The following is a 26,513-nucleotide window of genomic DNA, read 5'->3' on the forward strand; positions in this document are numbered from 1 at the left end:
GCGAGGGAACTCGGGCCATCAAAAGGAAAAGCAGGGAAAGGAAAAGGCTGCTGGCCCTGGAAGGAGTGGGGGTGCCACTGAGGACCCGAGAATCTGCAGGAAGGCCAATGGCTGGGGCTTGGCCGGGACTGTGAGACTCAGGTTACCCAAGCAGCAGGGCTACCCAGAGCTTGTGGGAACATTGCTGCATGATGGAGTAAAGGAGAGGGAGGTGGGGAGTCAAGGCTGGAACCTGGGTCTCTGGCTCTCCAGGGCCCCCGGGAAGCGAGGTCCACCTGGCAGGAACCCGGCCCTATGACAGTGTTCAGGTCCCGTGCCTATAGGCATTGGGCAGCCAGCTCCAATCCTGGCAGCTCTGGGCTTCGGTGGCTGGGAGCGTCAAGGCCTGGTAACGGGGACATGAGAGTCCAGGCATGACCCAGCCATTTGGGACAGCCTAGCACTGCTTGGTGCAGGCACAAAGACGACCTGGGGCCCAGGGGAGGGTCATCTGCAGAGGCTTGGCTAGTGGGATGTGGATGGCAAGTCCCACACCCGAAGCACCCAATCGGGACCCAGTGGAGAGCTGACCCGGAAGGAACCGGGCCAGGTGAGGTCGTAAGAGTGGGAATTATATTGATTTAACTATAAAATAAGCAAAGATACGAAGGCTCCTACCAAGCGGCTTGATTCCCACAGAATAGCGGGCGGTCTACCCCAGCACGCCTTGCTTCTGAAGTCACAGGTGTGGGGCAGGGGAGGAGGTTATCTTACGGGAGTGTCCCAAGCCTAACTCTGACCTTGGACATGCTTCTGGGCGGCAGACTCTGGGGCCTTTGTGCAGCGCACCACGTGGGTGTCCTGGACAAGCTTTGGGGGACTTTGCCTGTCACGGGGCGGGAGGGAGTAGAGGCTCACGGAGGGGACAACATAGAGAGGCCTGGGGTGGCAGTCTCCCTGTTCAACCTCTGGGGGACAGAGCGGGATGGAGGCAGAGCCTGCTGAGTGGCGAGAGTCTGGGGGTGCTCCGTGCCTTTGAAAATCTCCTCGGAGAAGGGAGGGGAAGAAATCAGATCTTGGTTTAGGTATCCAGCGGGGACAGGCCAGGAAGAGTTCTGAGGAGATGCTGGATCCTTGCCGGATGAGGGGCTGCTTCTATTGAGCCCCCGCTCCACACCATATGTTCCTACCTGGCTTTGGGCGCTGGACTGTGACCGCAGCCCCAGGGCCCCTTGCCCTCCACAGTACAAGCGGATTCAGCCAATGGGCTGCCAGGAAAGGTGGGGAGGACAGGGCTGGGGTATTCTCACCCCTCGCCAGGGTCGCACCTCCCACTGGGGAGGATACTGTCTGCACTTCTGCTCTCCCCAGGTAGGACGACGTCCTTCCTTGCCACCCCCCCTCATTTCAGGGCCCGGTTCCAGTTTCTGGGGCCTTTGTCCCTGTTGTTCCCCTTTACCTGGCCTCCCCTGCTCCCGTTAGCTCTCTTTCACTCACACCCTCTCGTTGGGACTACCTGGGGAAGGAGGGTGGGGAAGGGTCTAAGCTGGGGGTCTAGAGTTCAAAGGACCAGAGAGGAGGTGCCATGTGGAAGTGGGCACAGAGAGCAGCAAACCCCAGCCTCAACTTCAGGGGGTGCTGGTCGCCTCTCAGGGCCCCCTAACAGGTGCCCTGGAAACCATGGCTTTCGTGTGGGCAGAACTTCCGGTTCTTTCCATCTTTTTACGGGAGACCCTCAATTTTTTTTAAAGATTTTATTTATTTATTTGACAGAGAGAGAGATCACAAGCAGGCAGAGAGGCAGGCGGGGGGGGGGGGGGAAGCAGGCTCCCCACTGAGCAGAGAGCCCGATGTGGGGCCACGACCCTGGGATCATGACTGGAGACCCTCAATTTTTTTTAAATTTATTTTTTATTTTTTTATAAACACATAATGTATTTTTATCCCCAGGGGTACAGGTCTGTGAATCGCCAGGTTTACACACTTCACAGCGCTCACCATAGTACATACCCTCCCCAATGTCCATAACCCCACCCCCCTCTCCCAACCCCCCTCCCCCCAGCAACCCTCAGTTTGTTTTGTGAGATTAAGAGTCACTTATGGTTTGACTCCCTCCCAATCCCATCTTGTTTCATTTACTCTTCTCCTATCCCCCTAACCCCCCATGTTGCATCTCCACTTCCTCATACCGAGACCCTCAATTTTTAAGTGTTATCCATTTTAAAACATTTTTAAAATACCAGAAGCCAAAGACATTCACTGTGAAGAGTTACTCTCAGCCGGCGGGTGGGCTGCTGGTGCTCTGGGCTAGAGAAGGTGAAGCTTGGCGGGGGGAACAGGGGGACAGTGGCTGCTGCATCCCTCTGCAGGACACAGGTTTGAATCCTGTGTGGAGGCCCGAGAAGATCAGGGGCTGAGGTTTGGGGAGGGGAGAAGCTGTTATTTCAGGCAGGTCTGAACTTGGCCTGAGCCCAGCCAGGTCGCTGCTCTGTCCTGAAGGTCCAAGGCCGGGCGATGCCACGGAAAACTTAAGAATAACGGTGCCTGTGGGGCATTCCCTTCCCAGAGGCTGGCCCTCCACCTCATCCTGATACAGGTCCCTCCAGGTGAAGCTCCAGTCGGAGACCCTATTGCATTCATTTGGCTGTCCCGGCCCACTGCCTCTCAGTCCTCATCGCCATCGCTTCTGGGTAAAACGCTCACATTTAGCAGCGTTGGTCCCGCAGGCACTGGTGGTCCAGCAAGCAGGGCCGGTGAGCAGTGGACACCCGACCCTCCTGCTACGGTCGCACTTGCTCATCACCTGCAAGGGATCGCCCTCGTCCCTGTCCGGTGTCATGGCCCGCGGAATGGACAGAGCCTCCACGAGGCCTCTCCATAGGTCATCGCCTACCTCCACGGTCTCAGGACCTGGAGAGCGACCCAAAGCTGGGGGTGGGTCTGTCTCCAGTCTGGCACTCGGTCACACTCTCTGCACGTTGGTTGAATTAGGAATTCCGACTGGGCTTGGGAGGGGGCTAGGCTCAGAGCCAAGGGATCTCATGGGGAGAATCAAGGGGGAGGACGGAGTTGGGGTGTCCAGGGGTTGGGGCCACGGTCTCCGGGTGGGGGGCGCCGGGGTCTTCAAAGGAGGACCCAGGTCTCAGAGGGGGGGGAGGGGCGCTGGGGTGTCCAGGGGAGGAGTCAGGGTTTCGGGTCAGAGCAGGGAGCTCTGGGGCTCTCAGGGAAGGAGTCGGAGTTTCGGGGTGTCGGGTCCGGGCAGGCGGGGCTGGGTGTCCAGGCTGAAGTCGGGATCTCAGGTCAGAGCAGGGGGCGCTGGGGTTCCCAGGGGAGGAGTGGAGGTCTTGGGTCGGGGCAGAGGACCCTGGAGTTCCCAGGAGTGGGGCACCAGGGTCCCCAAGGGTGGGGCCGGGATCTAGAACCCGGAGCGCCCTCTCTCGCACCAGAGGCGTTTCCAAGCCCTCCACGCACGCCCCCTCCGGGAGCCGCGCTCGACCCCGCGTGACCGGAAGTGGCCCCCCGTGGGCGCGGGCGGGGCGGGGCCCGGCGGCGGCACTTCCGGTGCCCACGCGCCGCCGCCGCGCAGCTCCGGGGCCGTCACTTTGTGTAGCGCGGGGCGCGCAGGCCCGCCCCGGCCCCGGCGTCCGGCGGCGGCTCGCGGCGGCTCGGCCGGCCCGGCGCGCGCGCGCGGTGAGTGGGCGGCAGGTGCGGGCGGCCGGGCGCGGGGCGCGGGCCGGGTCGGACCGCCTCTCCACGCCGGCGCGGGAGGCCGCGGGGCCGGCGGGGCCCGGCCTGGGCCTGGCGGGGCCGGAGCGGCGCGCTGGCCGGGTATTCGGGGGCCGCGCCCACGGCCGGGGCGGGCCGCGGACCCCCGCCCCAAACCGCGCGAAGGGGGCGGGCTCCGACCCCCTGGGGCGGGCGGAGGCCGGCGGTGCGGAGCAGGCGGGCTGGGGAGGACACGCGCGAGTCCTCGGGAGGTGCCGCCGCCGGCTAGGCCCGAGGGGCGGGGGTTGGGCCGTGGCCGCCCCCGGGGACACACCCATCCAGAAGGGGCTGTCACCGCCACCGCCTCTGGGGAAGACCGGAGCCCGATAGCTTGCCCCCTGGAGAGATGGAAATGCTTGGCTGGGGGCCCCCATGAGCTTGCTCAGTGATCTTGGGGGCCTCGTCGGGGTCTTCGGTCTCTGCCAGTGGAAGCTCCGGTGGGGTCCTGTTCTGTCTTCTACTGCTGGTAGTCCCGTAGGCGAACCCATCCCTGGGGTTGGGCAGGGTCTGGGCTGCCCCATGTGGCCACATAAGTGGGAAGGGGGCGGGCCTTCGGTAGAGGACTAGGTGGGTAGGAAGAAGGGGAGGTGTGCAGGAGGTTCAGGCCCCTGGCTGCACCTGTGTGGGGAGACCTTGGTACTTAGTTTGGCTCAACAAGTGTTGGCAGGTGTGGGGAGCTGGCCAGCATGGTGAGGGGCTGGCCTGGGGGGAGCTGGGATGGCCTCACGCATCCAACTGCACTGGGAGTAAATCCTGGAGGGTAGGCCAGCCTGATCCATGGAGTCACAGTGAGGATTGTAGTAGTCAAGGAGGGCAGGCTTTTTGGAGGAGACAAAAACCTGAAATGCCTTGAATAACGGGTGTGGGAGGGACAGGGCCTAGATATATGGGCACCCACACATTTCTCCTGCTTCTCTACATAAGTTCCTTGAATTTGGAACTTTCGTGGAGAGTTTCTAACAGTTTTCAAACTTTTTTTCTGTTCTTGTGGTCCTCCCTTCCCTCCGTGGAGGGCGTCTCGTCATCCTCAGCTGTAAGCACCTGCAGTACTGTATCCTAGGATGGAGGGCCCCGGGAAAATAAAGGTCCGGGATGATGTGGGGGTTTATGTTGATGAGGTTGCTTACCTGACCCTCTGTGACTTCTGACCCAGAATCAGATGCCTGGAAGTAGGCAGAGTGAGTGTCAGTGGGCTGACAGGCTGGGAAGAGAGGAAAGGAAAGCGTGTGGGTCTGGGGGAGTATGCCCAGCACCCAGTCGCGTGGGGAGGCAGAAAGCTTCTGGTGCTTGAGTGACTGAAGTCTGTTTTCCAGAATGATTCTGTTCTGGATTCCGGGTTGAGGTATGTGAGGTGTCTGGCTGTGCTAGGTCACAGTTCCGTCTGCAGGGTAACTGCTGACCTCCCATAGCTGCTGAGCCCTTCCCGTCTCTGGTCACCAGCACATGTTATTTTTTGGGAGCAGGGACGTCAGGGCCCAGCCTCTTTGAAGGCAGAGACTCTCAGTGCTTCTGGCGTGGGTTCTGTTTGGAAGGATCCTGAAGAGTGATCAATTTATTCTGGAATGTGGCAGTGGGGCCAGAATACTGAGGTGTTTTGCTTTGTTCTAGTGAGTTCTATACCCAGTGCCGGGCTTGAACTCACACCCAGAGATCAAGAGTCGCATGCTCTACTGACTGAGCCAGCCAGGCGCCCCTGAATTTTTAAGATCCCACGTTCTTCACATTGATTACAGACATTAGACTCACTTCCTTAATAAATATTTGAGCGTTAACTCTGTGTCTGTCGTGGGGGGATTCAGGGATGAGCAAAGGGAACTTCCGTCTTCCTGCAATTGACTGTGTGTTTGGGGAGACAGGTGGTAAGGAGACAGTTCCTTGAATATATAAAAATGAGGTGCTGTGAGGACAGAGTTCAGGGAACTGGGTGAAATGGGGGCCCAGGAGGCTCCCCACGGAGGATCAGAGAAGAAGAGGGGAAGCAAGTTCCAGGGAAAGGGAATAGGATGGGCAAAGGTCCAGAGGTGGGACCAAGCACCGGGCCACTTTATTCCAAAGCCCTGGGGTTTTCTTCTGTTGCGACTGGGTCCTTGGATACAGCAGACCTGCTGTGGGAGTCTGCTCTGGATCGTGGCCAGGCAGGAGACAGCCGGGCTGGCCTTGGTGTGGTGTCTCGGTTCAGCCTGGATTTGTAGCCCGAGGCCTGGGTGAGGAAAGTCCTCCGCGGGATCCTGAGGTGGGTGGCGGTTAGGAAACCTTTGCTGAGCGTTCTCAGTGCCCTGAGTGCTGGGTAGGGCTGCTGCGTCTTCCTGGAGGTGGCTAGAGTAGCGCTTGGCACGTGCGTTTCTACACTCGGCGCCTTCACGTGGCCAAAGAGCTATGGAGGCCAAGAACCATAGGTTTCTGGGGAGAGGCTAGGGCAGCCCCACCTAGGCATAGCTCTTCACCTGTGACTCTGAGTTCCGTGATTGTGAATTTGCAATTCGGTCAGCTAGAGGGGAGCATGAGGGGTGGGACAGAGGGTGCCCATGCATTTCAGCCCCTGGACCTGGAGATTGTCTCTGGGAGGCCTTCATGAGCGCTCCAAGCTCCTAGCTTTTCAAAGTATGGATTTAAAGCAGCAGCTTGGAACTGTTCACCCAAAAAGGAGCCTTGGACTTGTCAAAACTGTGACCCTGTTCTGGCCTTGGGCCTCCTGGTAAAGGGCGTTCACCTGGGAGGGAAGACTGGCCCCTGGGCCTGTAGCCTCCTGTCCATCAGGTCCACAGTCTTTGGCTCTGGGCCATGCGGCCGCATGGCTATGTCTCTGCCCAGCACCTGGACTGAGCCAGCTGTGATGGTAGCACGAGTAGGACCTTGTAAGCCACTGGGGCACTGGTGGTTCTTTCCTGGGATTTTCTGATCCTTAAACTTGAAGAGATGTCACGGGGTGTTTTAGATCATCGTTGCTGGTCCAGCGATGAACCAGATCTCCGCGATCCATTGAACTTTCTCCAGATGCTCTGGACGGGGTGAGGGGCAAGGGAGACACAGAAGGTAACCCGTACTCAGCACCTCTGGTGTGCCGCTTCTGGCAGGAGGAGCCTGACCTGCTGGCCTTCCCAGCAGTGGTGAATAAGACCGCTGGTCTCCTTGCACACCTGCCCATGCCCAGGCCTCTCCTCCCTCACCCCTGCTGGCACAGCGTGGGTGCTGAGAGCTGGGCGAGCTCTTGTCAGGTGGGCCGTTCCTCCCAGGCTGCACTCAGCTCTTTCAGCCAAAGTGGGCCACTCTCGGCCGTGTTGCCTGGACTCCCTCTTTTCATGGCCCTGAGGATAAAGACCCGGGCTAAATCCCTGATTTACTCCAAGAAAGCGCGACGATTCGTATCCAGCACATAATTGCTGACAAGGAAGACCTGAGACTGCATAATGGGGTCATGGAGAGGGACTCTGGTTACTTTTTCTGGGTACAGAATGTCCCAGTTGTGCCATGTGAGCTTGTGGAAAGAGCCCCGGTCGTCCCTCAGCCTTGGCGGCATTACTGTCTGGTGGGGGAGATGAAGCCCGCCTCCCGCGGGACGCTGCAAGGGGCAGCTGGTCACCACCGCCCGTCTATTTCAGGCCGAGCTGAGGCTCTCCTCCGGGGAAGATGGCAGCGCTGCGTTCAACTCCAGACGCACCAACCACGCAGCTGGCGAAGGCGGAGGATGGGCTGGAATGTGGTCCTGCTCAGGAGGAAGAAGAGGAAGAAGAAAAGGGGGAAGAGGTCGAGATGGAGGAGGAGGAGGAGGAGATCGTGGTGGAAGAAGGGGAGGACACGGAGGTGGTGGAGGAAGAAGAGGGGGGGCGGGCCGCGCACGTGGACCAGGTGGAGGTGGAGCTGGAAGAGGACGAGGACGTGGAGGAGGTGGTGGCCGAGGAGCAGAGTCTGACCTTGGGGACCCAGGAGCGCCTTGGCCGTGGCGGTGATGCCAAGTCCCCAGTTCTTCAGGAAAAGGGTAAGAAAAGGGAAGCGGCTCCTGGGGGCGGAGGCAGCAGGGGCAGTGGGGGGCAGGCAGGGACACCGTGGAGCTGGGGCACCATTGCCCAGGTTTTGAAACGGAGGAGCCGGGAGCTCCTGACCCTGCTTGCTGTCCGGGCAAAGGGGATGGTGGCAGCGAGGCTTGATGGCGGAGGCAGGCCCCTAAGAGATCCTCCCCTCAGCGTGGCAGGCCACCCGGCTTCCAGCCACACCTAGGGATGAGGACGTGGAGGAGGAGGAGGAGGAGGAAGAGGAAGAAGAGGAAGAGGAGGAAGAGGATGACGATTCCTTGACAGCTGGATCTCAGGTGAGCTGCTGCCTCTGGAGCTCAGTTAACAAGGCGGGGTTTGCTTGGGGTGACGGGGCAGGGCAGGGGGGAAGCTTGGCGCCTGGTGTTCTGGAGACCCCTGTGGGCAAAGCAGAGGTTCTACGGTCCTCGGTGGATTCAGGCTGTGAGCAGGGATGGGGTAGCAAGAACCGACTGGGGGTCTCTAGCCCCAAGCCCATGGGACATGATGGTTCCACTTTCCTGAGGTCCGACTCTTCCCAGGCCATAATGTCCTGAGAATGTTGACTGCCCCTCCCTTGGCTGCGCTATGACCCCTTACCTGGAGGGCCTGTCACCCGTCCAGTCTTGGGATTCCCACCGAGCCTAGTCAGACTGGACGCCAGGGCCCACAGTCGGTTGAGTTGATCCCGCTTGTGCACCCAGGCATGGGCCCTCACATTGTTGATGTGACCACTGGCTTCAGCTGGACAGTAAGTCGGGGAGGACACAGCCTCCCTGCACAGCCATGGACTTGAGCTTTCTTGTTTTCTGACCTTAGTGTGAGTCGCGGCTCTGCCCCCCACACGCTGAGCATTCTCTGCTCGGAGCCTGGGTTCCTAATCTCTGAGTGGAAATGGGGTCCTTGCTTTCAGGCCTGCCGCCAGGCTTGGTCACCCATCAGTGACGGGATGTCGGGCTGTGTCCTCACGAGCTCCGTGTTGCAGGACCACGGTCACCTCTTCTTGAAGAGACTCCCTGTTGCTTGCCTTCTCTGGGCTCCCCACTCCCTGTCACCGCGGGCAGCTTAGGGCAGTAGCCAGGGCTCTGTTTTCCAGGGGCTGGTGACCTTTGAAGATGTGGCTGTGTACTTCTCCCTGGAGGAATGGGAAAGGCTGGACGCAGACCAGCGGGACCTTTACAAGGACGTCATGCAGGAAAACTATGGGATCCTGGTGTCCTTGGGTAAGCAGGGAGGCTTTCGGTATGATGGATGCCAACAGCCTATCCATTTGAGAGAGTGGCTTCTGAAGCCCCAGGGTCTAGGAGAAGGGGGTCCTGGAGCCAGCCCGCTTTTTGGGGGAGTCCTAGGGCCCGGGGTCTCCACTGTGGGCCGGCAGTGCCGTGAGCCGGTGGATGTGTTGTGGGAGCCGTCCTTCCAGCTCCGGTCTCTGTGCCGTCTGCTCCCCAGAGGCCTCCAGGGGTGAGGAATCAGGTGCTGGAGGGGATGAAAGTGTGTGGAGGGCTCAGCAGGGCAGCTGCGGGTACCAGGGCAAAAGTCTAGACTTGTGAATGTGGGATTTCCCAGGGTGGAGGCTGGGAGCCGGGAGGGCTGGTCCAGGAAGGATGGAGAAGAGGGAAGGGAGAGTGAGCAGCCGGTTGGCATGGCGGGGATGGCACTGTGTGGGGTGAGGGGGGGCCCTGCCCAGCGCAGCCTGCAACCGCCAGCTGTTTTTCTCCTGGCCAGGATACCCAATCCCCAAGCCGGATCTGATCTTCCGGCTGGAGCAAGGGGAGGAGCCCTGGGTCCCAGATAGCCCCCGTCCTGAGGAAGGAGACATTGTCACTGGCGTCTACACAGGTGAGTGGGAGATGGAATCTCGTGGGGTTTCTGCTGACACAGCTCCTCGGAGCTTTGCCAGACTTTGGCCTTGATCTTACCCCTGTGCCGTGGCCTTGGTGCTGATGGTCCGGGATGTGGAGTGGGCCACGTGGAGACAGGGAGGCCGCCCTGGGCTAACCTCTGCCTTTGTGGCCCATGGAAATCGGCCCATGGGCCCATTCTAGCCCATGGAAGTCCAAGGTTGGCGAATCCTTAGAACCTACAGGTTTCTCTTAGGAGCCTTGGAAAATGTCCCTGTCCCTGCCTTGGAGCCTCTGATTTTTTTTTGTGTTTTGTAAGTGAGGGCCATTTGTTGAGTGTTTGGCTCAGAGAAAGTAAGTGCAGGAGCTGGGCAGACTCTGGCTGAGAGTGCTAGAACCTGCCTTTCTGGTTCCCACACTTGAACCGGTCCTGTGGCTTCTCCACCCACTGGGCTGTCTCTGAGCAGAGGGTCTGGGGGGCAGGCCTCGGCCTGGGTGCGCAGCTTTGCCCTTCCAGAAAGGAGGTTTTGGAGGGAAGCGTTCAGGGTGTGTTCAAGGGTGGCGAATTTCCCTGGGGACCACCGATGTGGCTCTGGGTGTTTCTCTAAGCCTCTGAGTCCCACTTTGCTCACATGGAGAATGAAGTGTTTGACCGAAATCCATCATTTCCAAGCAGAGGATGTGGGACTCTGGCTTCTGTGGCAGTGCCTCACGAGGACTGTGAGTCGGGCTCAGTGTGTGAGAGATCGTGGAGGGTGTGTCTGCCTGGGCGCTCAAGTGACATCCCCTACTAGATGGCTCCTGCCAATCACGGACCTGGATAGACTCAGAGTAGCTCATGGACGTGTTTTAAAATAAAAATATAGAGAAACACAGACCATGTTAACTGTGCCTACAAGCGAACTCTTCGAAGTGTTTTCCCGTTTACTCTGTATCCTGGCGACAAGCCCGTGCGGTAGCAGGGCACAGGCAGCCAGCTGACCTCGTAGCTGAGGACGTTGACTTTGAAAGCTGGGCTCAGCCCCAGGGCTCGCTTGCCATGGGGTTGCTGGACAGCCTTCCCGTCCCGGCTCTCCATGTGCTGGGATTCCTCTCTCGGAATCGTTCCTGGGCTTCGGACTTGGGTGGGCTCTGGCTGGCGAGACCATGGCAGCTGCTTCCGGGACGAGTCTGGGACAGGGGTGATGTTTCTCAGGGGGTCTCAGTGGGAGGTGGGCCCTGTTTATGGGCAGAGCTCAGAAAAGCCACGTGCAGGTAAAGGGGCCACAGGCCTGTCTTTGCCAGTCTCTCATCATGTTAGTAGATGTGCCCCCATTCTCCATGCTTCTCGGAGGGTCGTGGAGTATAGGCATTTGCAGGTTCCGGTGTGGGCGGTCCCCACAGTGTGACCTGTGCACCGGGGTGGGGTTCGGCAGCACCCTGAGGAGGCTGGCTAGCTGGGCCAGTGCCTCCCTGTCTTCCCCTGTGGCTTGTTGCTATAGTAGGGCCACATGGCCTCGAGTGCTCCCCCTATCCCCGCCCCTGCCACCCGGCGAGCCCGAGGTCGGTGCAGGACCTGGGCATAGTTTTAGATACATCCCTGTATGCTGGGGTCAGCTCAGGTAGGGCAAACCCATCTAAGGCTTTTCTTCCTTTTAATATCTATTTATTTGTTAATTTGCTTATTTGAGAGAGACAGAGTGTGCATGCAAGAGCAGGGTGGGGGCACAGGGAGAGGGGAAGAGAGAGAGAGAAAGAATCCTCAAGCCAACTCCCCTGCCCAATGCAGGGCTTGATCTCAGGACTCCGAGACCGTGACCTCAACTGAAATCAAGGGCAGACCACTTAACTGACGGAGCCCCCAGGCACTCCATCTAAGGCCTTTCTAACTATGACTGTAGTCTGTTTGCCAAAGGTTTTCTCCCCGTACTCATTTCCGTGTGGCCGAGTCTGTTGAGAATTGAGAATTGCTGGGTCTGGACGGGACAGATCCAGCTGTCCTGGGCCCGACAGAGTTCCTGGATCTCTAGACTGTAGTCTGGCAAAAGACAAGTGTACTCTTCTTGTGCTTTTTGGAGAATTGGGCCAAAAGGTTTGGACTCTGGCCAGATTCTCCCCCTCAGATGCCCCATCCCGTCTGCCATACTGACCTGAAGTCCCCTGCTCTGCCCTTCCAGCTCTGTGCTCGGCCCCTCCACCGCTCGGCCATGAGCCCTGCGCACTGTGCTCTCTGTCCTCGCCCCACCCCCTTTCCTGTGCCTTTTCCCTCGCCTGACTTGGAGAGCAGCACCTCACCCCTGTTTGCGATAGCCCCGTGTAGTCGCCCGCCAGGTCCCTGCCGGTGGCGGGACCCCACTTCCTGGCCACAGCTGCACTACAGCAGGGTCGTGGCTGGAGAAAAGCGTGCCTGCCGGCTGACCTCACACCTCCTGAGGACGCTGCCACCACCACCTGGGGCCAGTGGTCCGGCTCTGTGTCCTCGCTGGGTTGGCTTTCTGCTCTCTGAGGTGGACCCTCTTGGCCTCTGATTTCTCAGCTGCCTTCCCGGCTGCTTCTGCACCTGCCCTCGCTTGTTCCCAAGACCAGGATGGTCCTGTGTTGTCTTCTGTTCTCTCCAGGAGACCGCAGCCAGAGCTTACGTCAATGCTGCCCATCCTCAGCTTCCTTCTCCAGCCCTCACCTTGTCTGCTTGTCCATCTGTACCCTTGACCTCTCCACTTCTCTGATGGTCATTTCAGAGTGAACATGAACCTGACGGGACTTCTCCTACCTCAGTCCCCTCTTGCAGCGTCCTTGCACCTCAGTGGGCCTGGTTGCCTGCCTGATTAGTCCTTGTCACTCTGCCTTCCTCACCCTACCCTGTCCCAGGCTTCCATGAGGCCGGCAGGTCTGTGGCCACAGGTGTTCCCGAGCTGCCTCTGCCTTTCCCTCTAGGGGATTCCCCATGAACTTGGCACAGCATCTGGGCCTTGCTGTGGCCTTGAGGCCGCTGCCCCTCCAGGCTCATCTCCACCCTTAGCTCTTCAAGCTCGGCCCCACAGACAACCTTTCTCTTCAAGCCTGCCTCAGGGCCTTTGTGCCTGCTGTTTCCCCTGCCAGGAGTGCCTTTTGTGTGGCTGGCTCCACTGTTAGGACCCCACTCGAGTCATGTGTTTCTGAGCACACAGACTTGAGCACGCCCTCCTGCATTATTCCAGGATGTTCCCTGCATGTAGAGCAAACAGCACTGTCTGAAATGGTCCTGCCTAGATGTTTGCTTCCTCATTTCCTGTCCGCTGCTGCCAGCCGCCTCTGTAAGAGCTGGCACTGGGTATTGTCTACCCTGTGCTGTCTCCACGGTGCCTGGTGCGGGCCTTGCACCCAGCGGGGCTGGCGGCTGATCCCCTCCCTCCTTTGACTGCTGTTCCTCCCCCTTGTGTGAGAACGAAGGACAGAAGAGAAATACGGCATGCAGGGTTACACCTGCTTAAAGATGACCTGGGAAAGGAGAGACAGAAAATTTAAGAGCAGTAAGAGGTAAAACACCAAGGTGGGGGAATCTCAGGGTCGGTGAGCACCGTCAGCGGTTCTGGAGAGGTGGAGGTGCAGGCCCGGCCCCAGCCTGCAGGTGGTCTTTACCTCACACAGCCTGTGAGCACCTGGGCGGGGCACCTGGGCTGAGCACCTGGGCTGGGCTGTCTGCCAAGGGAGAACTGGGTTCAGGGGAATATTAGTCCCTAGCGTGGACCTTCCCTGCCTTTGCACACCCCTGAGGGGGCTGTGGGTGTTCCTGAATCCCCCTTCTTTGTCTGAGCCAGGAGAAGGCATTTGGGTTCCTTCTTGCCTCCGACCCCTGGGCGTGGTGTAGGCAGAAGCTGATATTATACTCATGGTATGGATGAGGAGACTGAGGCCAGAGAGGTCACCAGCCAGTGATGGGGGACGGGCCCTGTGCTCGGAGGACAGAACCCAGCACAGAAACCTGGCCCTGTCGGGAACTGCCGCCTCCCTCACGCTTGAGTACAGGTCTGGTTACCAGACACCTGCTCTGTGGGAAGGAAGGGCAGCTGGCCAGCAGCCCTGGAGGCAGGAACCCACCTGTAGCTTGGGGCACGCCACCCCTGTCCACATCCTCGCCTTGTAACTGTCCCTTGGGGGTGGGGGGCTCTCTGCAAACGCCCCTCGAGTCTCCGGGTCTGGATGGCAGAGTTGGCGCGGGTGTTGACGGCAGAGGCTGACTCACCGTGGGCCTGGGGGCAGGCCTCCGGGTTCCCGGACAGGGGCAGAGGTGGCTTGGGAGTGCGAGTCATAGAAAACGGTGGCACGGTTCTCAGGGTGTCGTGTGTCTGTCATGCTGAGCGGCCCGCAGTGGGCCTCCCAGCAGCTCGGGGATGGAGGTGCACTGGGGGCGTGGCTCGGGGGCTTTCATCTTCTCCAAGGCCCTGTGATTAGAGCCTTGGTAGGGCACTTACTGGAGGTGCCTTGGGGGCTCTCCTGACAAGACTACTGGACAGCCCCTGGGATTGTCATCGGGCCTCAGAGCACTGGTTCCAGCCTAGCTAATCATCACCCAGGGTCATAGTCCTTGGGAGCAAATGTCTCAGGGAGATGAGACAGCAGCTCCCAGTTCCCAGGGTCCTCTTCTCTACCCTGTCCCTGTACATTCTGAAAGGAGCAACTGTGTTTGACCCTATGGGCCACTGTTACAAAGTGTCCCCTCACCCACCTTGTAGAAACATTCTCTGCCCTGGCTCTCGGCTCACAAGCAGACCTGGTAAGTGCTCACTTGGATTCCAGCAAACTCCCTGGGAACCTGGAGTGACCCTTCCATTGGACACCCCCACTCCAGGGCCCCACCTCCAGACCCTGACCCACTTTGGTGACAGAAGGGAATGGAACCCGGTCTCAGGTCAGGCTGGTCTTCGTCTGCCTCCCCCTCCAGTGGCCCTGCTCCTCCCGGCGATCTTGGGGTGCAGCCAGCCCTGACTGCCCAGGGACACAGCTGCCCTTACTGCCCCGCATTTGGTGTCATTGGCGCTCCCCGCCACCTTGCCGTGTGCTCAGTGTTTTCTCACTCCTGGACAAGTGGCTGTGCCGGCTGTGTCGCTCCCCTCTGCCGGGGCTTGGGGGGGGGGCTGGGTAGGGGCTCACCTTCCCCAGTGTGTGTGGGGGCTTTCTGCTGCTCCTAGACCCCCAGGAAGAGGTGTTGTGTGTGAGTCACTGGGACCTCGCCCACCCTTCCCAGTTCTGAGTGGCTGAGGTGGCCTAATGGCAGGCCCTCATTTGGCCTGCGTGTCTACTTTGTCTCCAGCAGGGATGACCCTGGGCTAGGTCCTGCGGTGCACACTAACCCCACTAAGACAGTGAACTTGTTCCTCAGCTTGAATTCCCTCTGCCTTGGCGAGTCTCTAATTCAAACTAACAAATTCTTGTGCTAAAATTCCTTTTGAGACTCATGGGAAGAATTCCCAGCTGATCTGAATATTTGCTGACCTGCCTGTCCCTGCACCAGTCCCTCTTGTCTCACGGGTGCTCCAACCTTCCCAGGGAGGAGCTGGGCCATTTCTGTGCTTGTGCCAGGGACCAGCCACTTCATGTCACCCACTCATGGCCCTGGGTGATAAACTGAGTGTAGTTCAGCAAACTTTGTGTCTTATTTTAAAGCTTATTTTTACTATAACAGTATAATATTACTAACTGTAGAAAACTTGAATATGCAATTACAAAAAAATAAAATAACCCATTTCTGTATGCCTTTAAATGATGCGTGTTTTTTTTTCACAGCCGCAATCATGCCCGAACAGTTGTGTGTCTGCCTTTATTTCCCCCCACGCTGTGCTGTTTTCTCATGTGACCATGTCACCGTACATGTACAGTGCCATACAGAATACAGGACGAGGGCCGAGCCAGGCTGGGCAGCCCTCCTGGGCCCCGACCTGCCCTCGGGGGCGGGACTCAGTGCTTCAGGCTCATCTAGCCAGGTGATGCCTGACACCGGCCACAGTTTTGGTGGTGGACCCAGGTGGGGTGGGAGAGGGGATTTGCACCCTCAGAGCTTAAACCTTCCAGATGCTAGTATTCTGGAGCGGTCGGCAGCACCGTGTGCGACCACTGTGGACATACACGGGGCAGAGTGTGCGTGAGAAAGTAGGCACCCAGGTGCTTTGGGACACCTGGGTCCACCGTGGGTCAGTGTTCTCCCTTCTCTCCCTTGTGAGACTTCGTGCCTATCCCATAAACAGTAGTTCCCTCCTGAGTATGATGGCAGCCACATCAACACCCCATTTTCCAAACCAGAAAACCCTCCAGGCCGCGCAGTGTCCACACTCTGCCGTGAAGGGAGAGGTCAGTTTGGTGGAGGAGGTGGAGAACTATTAAGACCTTGGTGGGGGGGGGGGGGCAGTGTCCTTGGCCTTCTGGGATAGGAAGGTGCTTGCAGTTCACCCAGTCTTAACCAGCTTGAGACTGTTTCCCGAATCCACAGGCACTCGGAAAGAGCCAGGCTTTGGGGTGGCTTACAGGGAAGCTTGGGCTGTGGATGAGTGCAGGGAGCTAGGGCCCAACGGCCCCTCTGGGTGTCCTGGGCTCAAGGCAGCCTGGTCAGGCAGCCAGGTCTGGCAGCCTGCTCTGAGAGTGGGAAGGAGACCCACGTCTGCTGGCCAGCCTGAGGCTGGTGGAGAAGGACTCCGAGGGGAAGGGATGCCGAGCAAAGCCGAGGGCTTACAAAGGCTGGTTCTCAGCTGTGCTGGCCCTGGAGACTTGCTGGGCTTGGACCGAGCAGGGTGGGGGTGGAGTGCTCTGGAAGACAAGGGGTTTTGGGGGAAAACAGCTCAGGGGTCTCTCTTTTCCTGGGTACAGGGCCGCTGTTGTGGGCTTAGGTGACCAATTTTGTAGCATGTTCCTGCTCCTCAGCAGGGTGGCAAGCCCTGGAGATCTGCCAGAAGGATTAGTGAGTTGGTGCCATTTGAGGATAGTCCAAGCAGTAATCTCGGCCTCCCCTAAGAGGGACACCCACCCGCACATTTCTGTCTGCAGCCTTCCTCCTAACTGAGGGAGGCAGTGGTTCTACTGCCCCAGGGATGCTGGAACCGGTCCTTGTGGACCAGAGAGGCATCCTGTCCAGAAACTGGGGATGGAGGCTAGGGGAGCTTGGGGTCCCGCCCAAGCGTGATTTCTCTAGGGAGGAACCTGCAAGGGGCTGCCTTGGCCTCCTCTCACTTCTCTCTTCCGGCCTTCCTTTGTTGCCTTCAGGGGCCTGGTTCTGGACTGACGACCTGGACGACCACGAGGAGGAGGAGGATGAAGACTTCTTGGCGGAGGTGGCCGAGGAAGAGAACGAGCCTCCCGGGCTCTGGTCAGCGGCCTACGGCGTGGGGGACGTTCCTGGGACGTGGGGCCCGGATGACTCAGATTCAGCGCAGACTCCGGAGGGATGGGGTCCCGACCCCGGGGGCCTCGGGGTCCTAGCGGAGGGGTCGGAGGCGAAGCCCTTCTTGCCGGGCCGGGAGCCTGGTGCGAACCTGCTGGCGCCCTGGGCATTTCCTGCCACTGTGGCTGCCCCGGCTGGGCGGCCCGAGACCACGTGCGACGTGTGTGGCAAAGTGTTCCCGCACCGGTCCCGGCTGGCCAAGCACCAGCGCTACCACGCGGCCGTCAAGCCCTTCGGCTGCGACGAGTGCGGTAAGGGCTTCGTGTACCGCTCACACCTGGCCATCCACCAGCGCACGCACACGGGAGAGAAGCCCTTCCCGTGCCCGGACTGTGGCAAGCGCTTCGTCTACAAGTCGCACCTGGTCACTCACCGGCGCATCCACACGGGCGAGCGGCCCTACCGCTGCGCCTTCTGCGGTGCGGGCTTCGGGCGCCGCTCCTACCTGGTCACACACCAGCGCACGCACACAGGCGAGCGGCCCTACCCGTGCCCGCACTGCGGCCGCAGCTTCAGCCAGAGCTCGGCGCTCGCGCGGCACCAGGCGGTGCACACGGCCGACCGGCCGCACTGCTGCCCCGACTGCGGCCAGGCCTTCCGCCTGCGAGCCGACTTCCAGCGCCACCGACGCGGCGGCGGTTGCGCGGAGCCCGGCGGAGACGGCCCTCGGCGGGAGCCCTGCGACATGTTGCCCGCGCCAGGGCCCGAAGAGGCCGAGGCCGAGGCCGGGCCGGAGGGGCCCGAGGAGACCGAGGCCGGCGAGGCGGACGGAGAGGCCGAGGTCGAGGCTAGAGAGGAGGCGGCGGCGGCGGCGGCGGTGGGGCCCACTGCCGGGAGCAAGGAGGACCCCGAGCCGGACAGGCGGTTCCTCGAGCTGGGCAACGGCCTGGGGGAGGGCGAAGGCCCTTCCTCGCACCCACTCGGCTTCCACTTTCCCGTGCACCCCAAGTCCTGGCTGCACCCGGACGGCTTCCCGATCCTGGGCCTCCCGGACTTCGGGGAGCGGCTGCCGGCCGACGGGCGTCCCCTGCCGGTCCCCCTGGGGGGCCGGCTCGCCCTGGTGGAGGGCGCGGGGCTAGCCTGCGACCCTTTCGGCGGCGGCGGGCCGGGGGCCGGGGGCGGAGGCGGGCTGCGCGCCTTCGCGCCGGCCGTCGGGGGACTGCTAGGCGAGCCGGCGCCCGCCGCGCTGGCAGAGGAGGAGAGCCCGTGGATCTGCTCGGACTGCGGCAAGACGTTCGGGCGCCGCGCCGCGCTGGCCAAGCACCAGCGCTACCACGCGGGCGAGCGGCCGCACCGCTGCGCGGACTGCGGCAAGAGCTTCGTGTACGGCTCGCACCTGGCACGACACCGCCGCACGCACACGGGCGAGCGGCCCTTCCCGTGCCCCGAGTGCGGCGCGCGCTTCGCCCGCGGCTCGCACCTGGCGGCGCACGTGCGGGGCCACACCGGCGAGAAGCCCTTCGTGTGTGGCGTGTGCGGCGCGGGCTTCAGCAGGCGCGCGCACCTGACGGCGCACGGGCGCGCGCACACCGGCGAGCGGCCCTACGCGTGCGGGGAGTGTGGCCGGCGCTTCGGCCAGAGCGCGGCGCTGACGCGGCACCAGTGGGCGCACGCCGAGGAGAAGCCGCACCGCTGCCCCGACTGCGGCAAGGGCTTCGGCCACAGCTCGGACTTCAAGCGGCACCGGCGCACGCACACGGGCGAGAAGCCCTTCCGCTGCTCGGACTGCGGCCGCGGCTTCGCGCAGCGCTCCAACCTGGCCAAGCACCGGCGGGGCCACACCGGCGAGCGGCCCTTCCCGTGCCCCGAGTGTGGCAAGCGCTTCTCGCAGCGCTCGGTGCTCGTCACGCACCAGCGCACGCACACGGGCGAGCGGCCCTACGCCTGCGCCAACTGCGGCCGCCGCTTCTCGCAGAGCTCGCACCTGCTCACCCACATGAAGACGCACCGCGGCGCGGCTGGCGCTCCCGGCTCCGCGCCGGCGGCCCCCGCGACCAAGGCCGAGGCCCCCGCCAAGGGGCCGCCCGGCGCGGGCAGCGGGTCGGGGGAGCGCGGCAGCACCCTGCTGGAGTTCGCGGGCGGAACGAGCTTCGGCTCTGAGCCCACGGCCCCCTTCGCGGGGCCCTCGGGCGCCTACGAGGAGAGCATCCTGTGATGGCCTGAGGCCGACGGAGGCGCAGCCCGCCGGGCCGCAGGCCCCCTTGCTCCTCTGGCCTCGGGGTGCTGAGGGTCCCAGTCCTGGTGCGGTGCCTTCCCCTCAGCCCCCCGTGCACCGCATCCCCCGCCCCAACCTCGGGCGCCCTTCCTGCCCGGCTCCGGGAAACCGGGCCGCTGAGCTCGTCCGGCCGTGCAGGGGGCGCGTGGGGAGAGGAGAGCCACGCGCGGAGGAGGCGAGGGCAGGGGCGGCCACCCCCACCGAGACTGCTGCATCCCACGCGGTAGGGATGGCAGGCGAGGTTATTTATTTCACTCGGATTCCGATTTGGGTGGCCTGGGGGACCGGCGGCCGATGAATCTGTAAGTGGGTTGTACAGCGAGGGAGGGGGAGCCCTTGCGTCGAGGGGAGGGTGGGGTGGTCGAGGGCAGAGCATCTGGCTCCTCCGGTGGGTTTGGTTGACGACGTCTTCCCATTCCTCAGTGAGGGACTTCAGGGACCTTCTGGTCGTTTGAATGTGTCCGGGAAGTTTTAAGGACTGCGCGGGGCTAGGGGAAGCCTTATGGGTTTCCGGAGGACGATGTTCCTCCCTACGGAGCAGGGGACAGAGATGCGACTGGGAAAGCTTTTATTCTGTCTACTGTGGATATTTGTTTCCATCTCTTGTATGGCCTGAAGAATCTGGGAGGAGGAGAAAAACCCAGAAACCAAATTTGTGGCCCCAGGCGGATGGGTTGCAGGTGTTCCAGGGTCCTGAGCGAGTTTGAAGCCTTATTCTGGGGGGAGGGTCACTTACTCTCACCCCACTTGAGCACCGAGATCAGCCAGGCACTAATTCTGCCCGGCTGGGTTTTGGTCTCCACCTCCCCCTTTGAGTCCTTCGGTACTCTCACCTCTGGCAGCTGGACGCGACACACTCAGAGATCCTTGGGGGCCCCTTGCTGGCTGCTATGGCCATGGCCCCAGCCTTCAACTTCCTGGGCCGCCACCTCCCCTGGAGCAGTTGGACACATGGGCCCCTGCCCTCTAAGCCCAGTGCTTATTTAGGTTTCATGACCAATTGTAAAGTGACAGGTCGGCAGCAGGATCAATTCTCACATCCCTACGGGGCTAGGGCCCTATGACGCCTGTGGGTCCCTTTAACGCCGCTTCTGTCGTTATTCTGTACTAGAAGCAAATAGTGTTTCTGTTTAGAATCCCATGTCACAGGGTGGGCCGTCTGTACAGCGGAAGTCCACCTGCGGGGGTGTGGACTTGAGCCTGTGGCTCAATGACAGGCCAGGCACCCAGCTATGCAAATCCTGCACCTGGCGGGCACCCCACCCTCTGGGTTGGGCCATTGGGAGCCACTGGGCAGGCAGCTGAAATATGGCTCACATGAGATCCTTCCCTCCCTGAATGCCTTGTGGGCCAGTGAGTGGGGCCAGAAAACAGATTTTGAAGCAACCGCATTCCCTTTTAGACCTAGTTCCTTCTGTTTTAGTGTAGACGTGGCCTTGGGAGAGCCAGCAGCCAGGCTGCTGGGGCTGGGGGCGGGGTAGGAGGCGCAGTAGTCGGCGGGTGGGAAGGGGGCGTGGATGGTGGCGGTAAAAATTCGCCTGGCTGGGTGCGGTGGTGGGGTGGGGTGGGGTGCTGAGGAGGGCAGGGGTCCCTGGAGGCATCAGCAGTGCTGGGTGGTGCCTTCCCTGTCCTCACTTTCTTTCCTCTCCCTGTGGGACAGGAAACTCAGGGGCCAAGTTCAAGGCAGCGTAGCCCCACATGGCTGGGGTGTGGCTCTGTGCTCATCCCCGCCTTGCACACCCCTCAGAGTTCGTACCTTTGGTGCTGCCCTGGGCCCCAGCTGCTTCTGCCCTGGCCAGGAGCCAACAGCAGGAGGACCTAGCTTTAATAAAGACTGGAGAAATGAGCTTTCTGACTGGATTCCATGCTGTGCTGCTCCTTAGTGCCCTCAGGGAGGCTCTGCAAGGTCCTGGGCCTTTTTTTCTGCAAACAAAACGAAACACAAAAAACTCTTTTTTTTTTTTTTAGGAGTTTCTCCTTTCAGAGACTAGAAATGACCCATGAGGAGTCAGCCCAAGATGAGCTTTGGCTCCTGCTGCCTGTGTCTACCAAGTCTTTCCGGGAGTCCCCAGCGGACCCCCCCCACACTGCCACAAACTCTTCGTAACACACTTATCTTGGGACCTTCCTGTGCTTAGGGTTGTTTCCTCCAGCCTTTCTGAGGTCAGAGGAGAGGGGCCAGGTCCCCCTCCCGGGGGGTCCAGACACATGCTGAGTCACAGACGTTTCGTAGGCTTGTCTGGGCTCCTCTGCTCTGTGCCAGGGCACAGGGCGCCTCCTGTGACCGCCCAATCTCCTTCCTTTGTACTGATTTCTTGACTCCATTCTTCTCACCACATGAGGTCCCCACAACCAGATCTGACCTCCCATTCTTGGCCCACGGATTTGGAAAATATGAACTATGAAGTAAATTTTCTTTCAGATGTGATTTGGAGGCATCAGAGCAGAACCCAATGTTTCAGTTAAAAAAAAAAAAGGCTTTGAGTGGCAGATGGATGTTAAGACCTAGTTAAAAACTGATGGCCTTGAGGATCTTAAAGTCTACTCAGAAAAGGTAAATGATTCCCTGATAGAGCTTATAGTTGTGCGGCCAAATTCCTTTTTATTTGGGGGGGGGAGGGGGCGACCCAATCCTGATGGTCATAGAAAAAAAAAAAAAGTAGACAGCCTTCCTGGCTTTGAGAGGACTTCCAAATTTCTGGAGTCCCTGATTGATTTCCCCCGCGTGTCAATTTGGGGGAATCTGGGGCCATTCGGGGGGCATCTTCAAACATTGCCAAGGAGTGGAAGCCCCCAGGAGATGTGACTTGTGCAAGGTGGTGCTTCGAGGCTCCGAAGCACCCCTCTGGCCTCCCCCTACCTTTGTTATTTTCCCGTTTCTCTATTGCTTGCATTTCCCAGCCTCCTTCCTCGCTCCTGACCCTTTCACTTCATCTCTTCACACACCTCCCTCTAACTCTTTTTTTTTTTTCTTTCTCTAATTGGCTACGGATGGAATAAAGTATTTTGAAATTTTGGGGTTATATTTATTAAATAAAGCTTTATGATCCTTGTTCATTATTTAATTTTTTTCCTGATTATAAAATACGTGCTAGTTGTAAAAATCCAGCAGTACAACCAAATGTGTTACGTGCACACTTACGTCCTATAGAGTCACCACATCCCGCCATGGGGTACCAGAGCCGGGCAGGAGCTGTGGGAGCACATTTCTTCCATGCAATGGAAACGTCTCACCACTGGGGACGTACTTTACATGTCCCCTTGCAACTAACTTTCTTTCTTTCTTTTCATTTAACACTATATTAGGACATTCTTTCCTAGTGGACAGAACTACCTCACTCATTTTAACCGCTCCATAATAGCATTTCATTTGCGGATGTACCAGTAATTGGTGTAACTACTCCCCCAACATCCTGACAATTACAAACAATGCTGCAATGTAGGTTCTTGTACATATTTCCGTGCAGTTATGTAGATTTTTAGTTATCTGTGTAGGAAAAGTCCTAGAGGTGATGTTGCTGGGCCAAAGGCATGTGTTTCTAAAATTCGGAGTACAGCTAAATTGTCCCTGGGAAAGGCTAACTCCAGTCCAGCAGTGTGTTCTCCCAGCGCAGTTAAGAAAGTGGGGATGGTCCTCCCCCTCGCCAACAGAGGGCATCAACAATCGTTTTCATCTTTGTTCTAAATTTTACAGAGGTGAATGGCTTGCATTGTTCTATTTCTTTCAAACGTGTAAACAGGTTATTAAAAACAAACAAACAAACAAACAAACAACCCATAGCCTTGGCTAAGGTATTTCTGGGGTTCTGGCTATAATATACGCTTACCCAGTTCAAGTTCATAGCTTCCATATTTTCTGGAAGACAAGACATCTCAGGTTTACCTTGAAAATTTCCCACCCCAAACCTGCAATGGCCAACTCTGCAAGCATCTGGGATTCCTTTAGTGGGAAATGATATTCAAGGACTATTGGTGCTGGGGCGCTCAATGCTATCAGGTTGATTTTTATCCCCCTGAGGAAAAAATAAATTTTCCAGCTAGAATTCTATCTCCAGCCAAGCTATTCTCGTTGTGAAGACAAGTGATATTTTTAGATCTGTGAGAATTTCAGAAAATTTACCATCCTTTAACCATTCATAGGAGGCATGTCACACAAGGAAAGAATCGACCAAGAAAGAGGAAGACTTGGGGTGTAGGGAAGAGTGGAGCCAGTCCGGGAGGAAGAGCTAGCTGGGACAACAGCTACACAGCAGTCCTGTTGCAGCGTGAGGATGGGGAGCGTCAGGAATTAGGTCTCTGTGGAACAGGGGAAACCAGTGGAGTCAAAAATATCCCTGAGAGGTCATGCATGGAAGTACAGAGCTATGGTGAAAGGCGGGCCTGAAGGTCAAAAGGGACCTCGGCTGGGAAAGCCAGCGTGGCACATCTCAGGGCCATGAAGTAAACGCTCTTCAGACAAGAACCGGGTCAGGGAGGAACCAGGATCCTGGTTCCACCTTGAGACAAAGACTGAATGCGGATGCCCAACCAGCAGCCACAGAAGCCACTGTGAGGCTCTATGCAGTTTTTTACTTTGTATTTTTTTTTTAATTTAGAAGTTATGTCTCCAATTATATCTGACCAGCCTGAACACACTTATTTAGGTTCTTGCCATGTTGCTCCGTAAACTTAATTTGTATCACGCTTTGGTAAATTTTGTTGACTGCTCTTCTTGGCATTCAATCTCTCCGTCTTTTGGATGCTTACTTTGGAGACAGGCTCATTTTGAGTAGGAGGGTTTGTATTTGGTTCCTTGGGTCGTGGTTGGGTTTCATTCTCTCTCTCCCCCGTCCAGAAGTCCAGCAGTTGCGGCTTACCTCCATGGTAACGGAGACATGTACTAACAGTGCTCTGAGATGGCTCTTCCATGAGGATACCGGGCGCGCTGAGACCCAGGGAAGGAGGCGACATGCGGCTGGGCTGGACTCCTGGTCAGGAAGCCGACTCTCAGTCCCCTTCGCCCACCTCCCTAGGTCCTCAGCTCCCTGTAACCCACAGTCCCCAGCAGCAGGCGGGCAGCCCTTGTTCCCAGCTCTGTTTCACCCGGTGAACTTGCCTTGGGTCCTTTTCTCACCAGAAGATTTACAGTGCCCCCCCCCAAAAGCTGAGCCCCAAGTACTTCCTGCTCACTTCCAAATCTAGAGCCCACGAGGCCTTTTCTCTCACCACTCACGTTGCTTCTGCTCATTTTCGATCCAGAGAGATGTTTACTTCGCTATTCAATCCTGGTTATATATGGACAAATTTTATCTTTCATTGCTATGTGACCAGAACAAGGAGCAGGTTGGAAGCAAACTTGATGTGCTATCTTGCCCAGATTGATACTACTTTTATTACTTCCCCTTAATAACTTTGTTCCCTTTATCTTCCCTGGTTGTCTACTATGTATCCATTCTCCCCTTCTTTTGCTCTTAGAAAATCTCTGTCCTGCTCGGGTTGCCAATGTGCCCCAGTGATGTGTATATACCTGTACATAGGAATCTCTGTAGATAGAAACGGCCGATTAAATGCAAGGGAAAGAAATTACGTGGGGCTTCCAGGGAAGTTCTTTAAAAGTTCTGGTTGTGGGGGGGTGGGGGGTTATACCTTTTTGCCCTTTTATCTTTCTTTTCTTGTACCCGGAATGCAGATGTGATGGGTAGAGGTCATCGGCCATCATGAGACAAAGAAGTCACTTCAAGGATGGGAGCTACATGCTGAGAATGGCTGAACAGAAAAGCAACAAGAACCTGCGTTCCCCAAGAGCATGATCAAGGTGGGCTGGGCATGGGAGACACAACCAAGGTCCTGCCCCAGGAACTTTCCAGTTAGGATGACCAACGTCTGCCGTTGCTATCAGAAACAATTTCCCAATAAACGCTCCGTATTTGCATCGTTCCCCGGAAATTCAAAGTCCCAGGTAGAAGCATGGACTTGGGTCAGGGGCACATTTCCCAGCAGCCAGGGGGTTAAGAATACCTTGCTCCTTTGGCACCTGTTGTGGGACATGGGCACTGCCTTCCAAAAGACCCACGCAGAGGATTCCTCCCTGGAGAGTAAAAAACCGTGGGTAACATCCACTGTACCCCTGTAGTAAGTGATAAATAGGGAAATCTCTGGCTGGAAATCCCTCCCCTTGATGAGGTAAGCTGCGGCTCATTTCTACTCACTATCAGTGTGGATGTGGAAGAAAACACGGGGATAGGCTCGGGTCTTGGCAGGCCTCCCGCCTTTCCAGGGTTATCCAGGCTCTGTGGTGCAAATCCTGGGGAAGCTTCTTTCTTTAATCTTGGTTCACAGCCTTTTGGGCTTTTGGCACGTCTCCCAGCTCCCATCCCAAGCCTAGCCCTTTACAACATCCGATGTACACAAGCCCAGCTGTAGTTTTCCTTCAGGGACATCCGTTCCAAATGACCGGCCCACTCTTAGAGGGTCTGGGCCAAGTGCAAGTCAGCTGAGAACAACCCTAGGACCCGCCGTGCCTTCCTGATCACTACGCCAAGATGTTGATTCTCATGTCCTCTCCCCTTTAGGATTTCTTTCCAGGCAGTGATAGCAACATGTAGGACAGGTGACAACAATGTGATCTTGCTTTATTTCCACTTGTCATTCATGGAGCTGGCGGCTGAGCATTGGACGGCTTGCAAAACAAACAATGTTTGTGCTAGCACAACACTCAGAGCGTTAGGAAGAGGCCCCCTCCTTTCCTCCGACTGCCAAACCTTGTACAAGTGCATCTCACTGGAAGGGCCTGATCTGAGTCCAGAACGCTAGCAGCAGGGAAGGTTGGGAAAGGCAGTAGTTAGCACCGCAGCAGGGACTCTTAGGAAGAAATGAAAATGGGTACGCATGTCCATTCACCAGTTCCTTCCCCCTTGCCATCAAGAGGGAACCCTTTCTGGGGCGCCTGGGTGGCTTAGTCATTGGGCGTCTGCCTTCGGTTCGGGTCATGGTCCCGGGGTCCTGGGATCGGGCCCCGCATCGGGCTCCCTGCTTGGCGGGGAGTCTGCTTCTCCCTCTCCCGCTCCCCCTGCTTGTGTTCCCTCTCTCGCTGTGTCTCTCTCTGCCAAATAAATAAATAAAACAAAACAAAATTTATTTAAAAAAATAAATAAATAAAATAAAGAGGGAACCCCTGTTGACACCAGGATTTGGGGGGTGTCACTGCTGGGTCCCGATGTTGTCATGTCGGCCAGGCACAGCTCCCAGACAAAACTCCCTGCCAAAGGCCAGCAGACACCATGATTTCCACGCACAGAAGGTGGCAACCCGGTGGCTCTGGTCTGTTTTTGTGAATCATC

General features: G+C 58.3%; 1 protein-coding gene across 2 annotated transcripts; it reads left to right on the top strand.

Annotated features, from left to right (window-relative positions):
• Positions 1–3,524: 3,524 nt before the first annotated feature.
• ZNF316 (zinc finger protein 316) lies at positions 3,525–24,759 on the top strand. 2 transcript variants are annotated; one of them, XR_006816690.1, is made up of 7 exons: positions 3,525–3,669; positions 7,344–7,720; positions 7,926–8,050; positions 8,848–8,974; positions 9,477–9,590; positions 16,802–19,496; positions 21,163–24,759. XR_006816690.1 is itself a non-coding variant. In XM_045993473.1 (6 exons), the coding sequence occupies exons 2-6, from the start codon at positions 7,372–7,374 to the stop codon at positions 19,132–19,134; spliced, it is 3,048 nt and encodes a 1,015-aa protein (XP_045849429.1). In that variant the 5' UTR covers positions 3,525–3,669; positions 7,344–7,371; the 3' UTR covers positions 19,135–24,759. The 2 variants fall into 2 exon arrangements, 1 of the variants encoding a protein (XP_045849429.1); XM_045993473.1 differs by having other exon boundaries at positions 16,802–24,759.
• The last annotated feature ends 1,754 nt before the right edge of the window (positions 24,760–26,513 follow it).

Source organism: Meles meles, chromosome 21 (genome assembly GCF_922984935.1).
Source record: "Meles meles chromosome 21, mMelMel3.1 paternal haplotype, whole genome shotgun sequence".
Taxonomy (NCBI): Eukaryota; Metazoa; Chordata; class Mammalia; order Carnivora; family Mustelidae; genus Meles; species Meles meles.

Coding starts and splice junctions, on each gene's coding strand:
- ZNF316 (XM_045993473.1), top strand. CDS start 7,372: ATGGCAGCGCTGCGTTCAACTCCAGACGCACCAACCACGCAGCTGGCG. Junction 7,721..7,925: donor CCCAGTTCTTCAGGAAAAGG/GTAAGAAAAGGG, acceptor TCCTCCCCTCAG/CGTGGCAGGCCACCCGGCTT. Junction 9,591..16,801: donor TGTCACTGGCGTCTACACAG/GTGAGTGGGAGA, acceptor TGTTGCCTTCAG/GGGCCTGGTTCTGGACTGAC.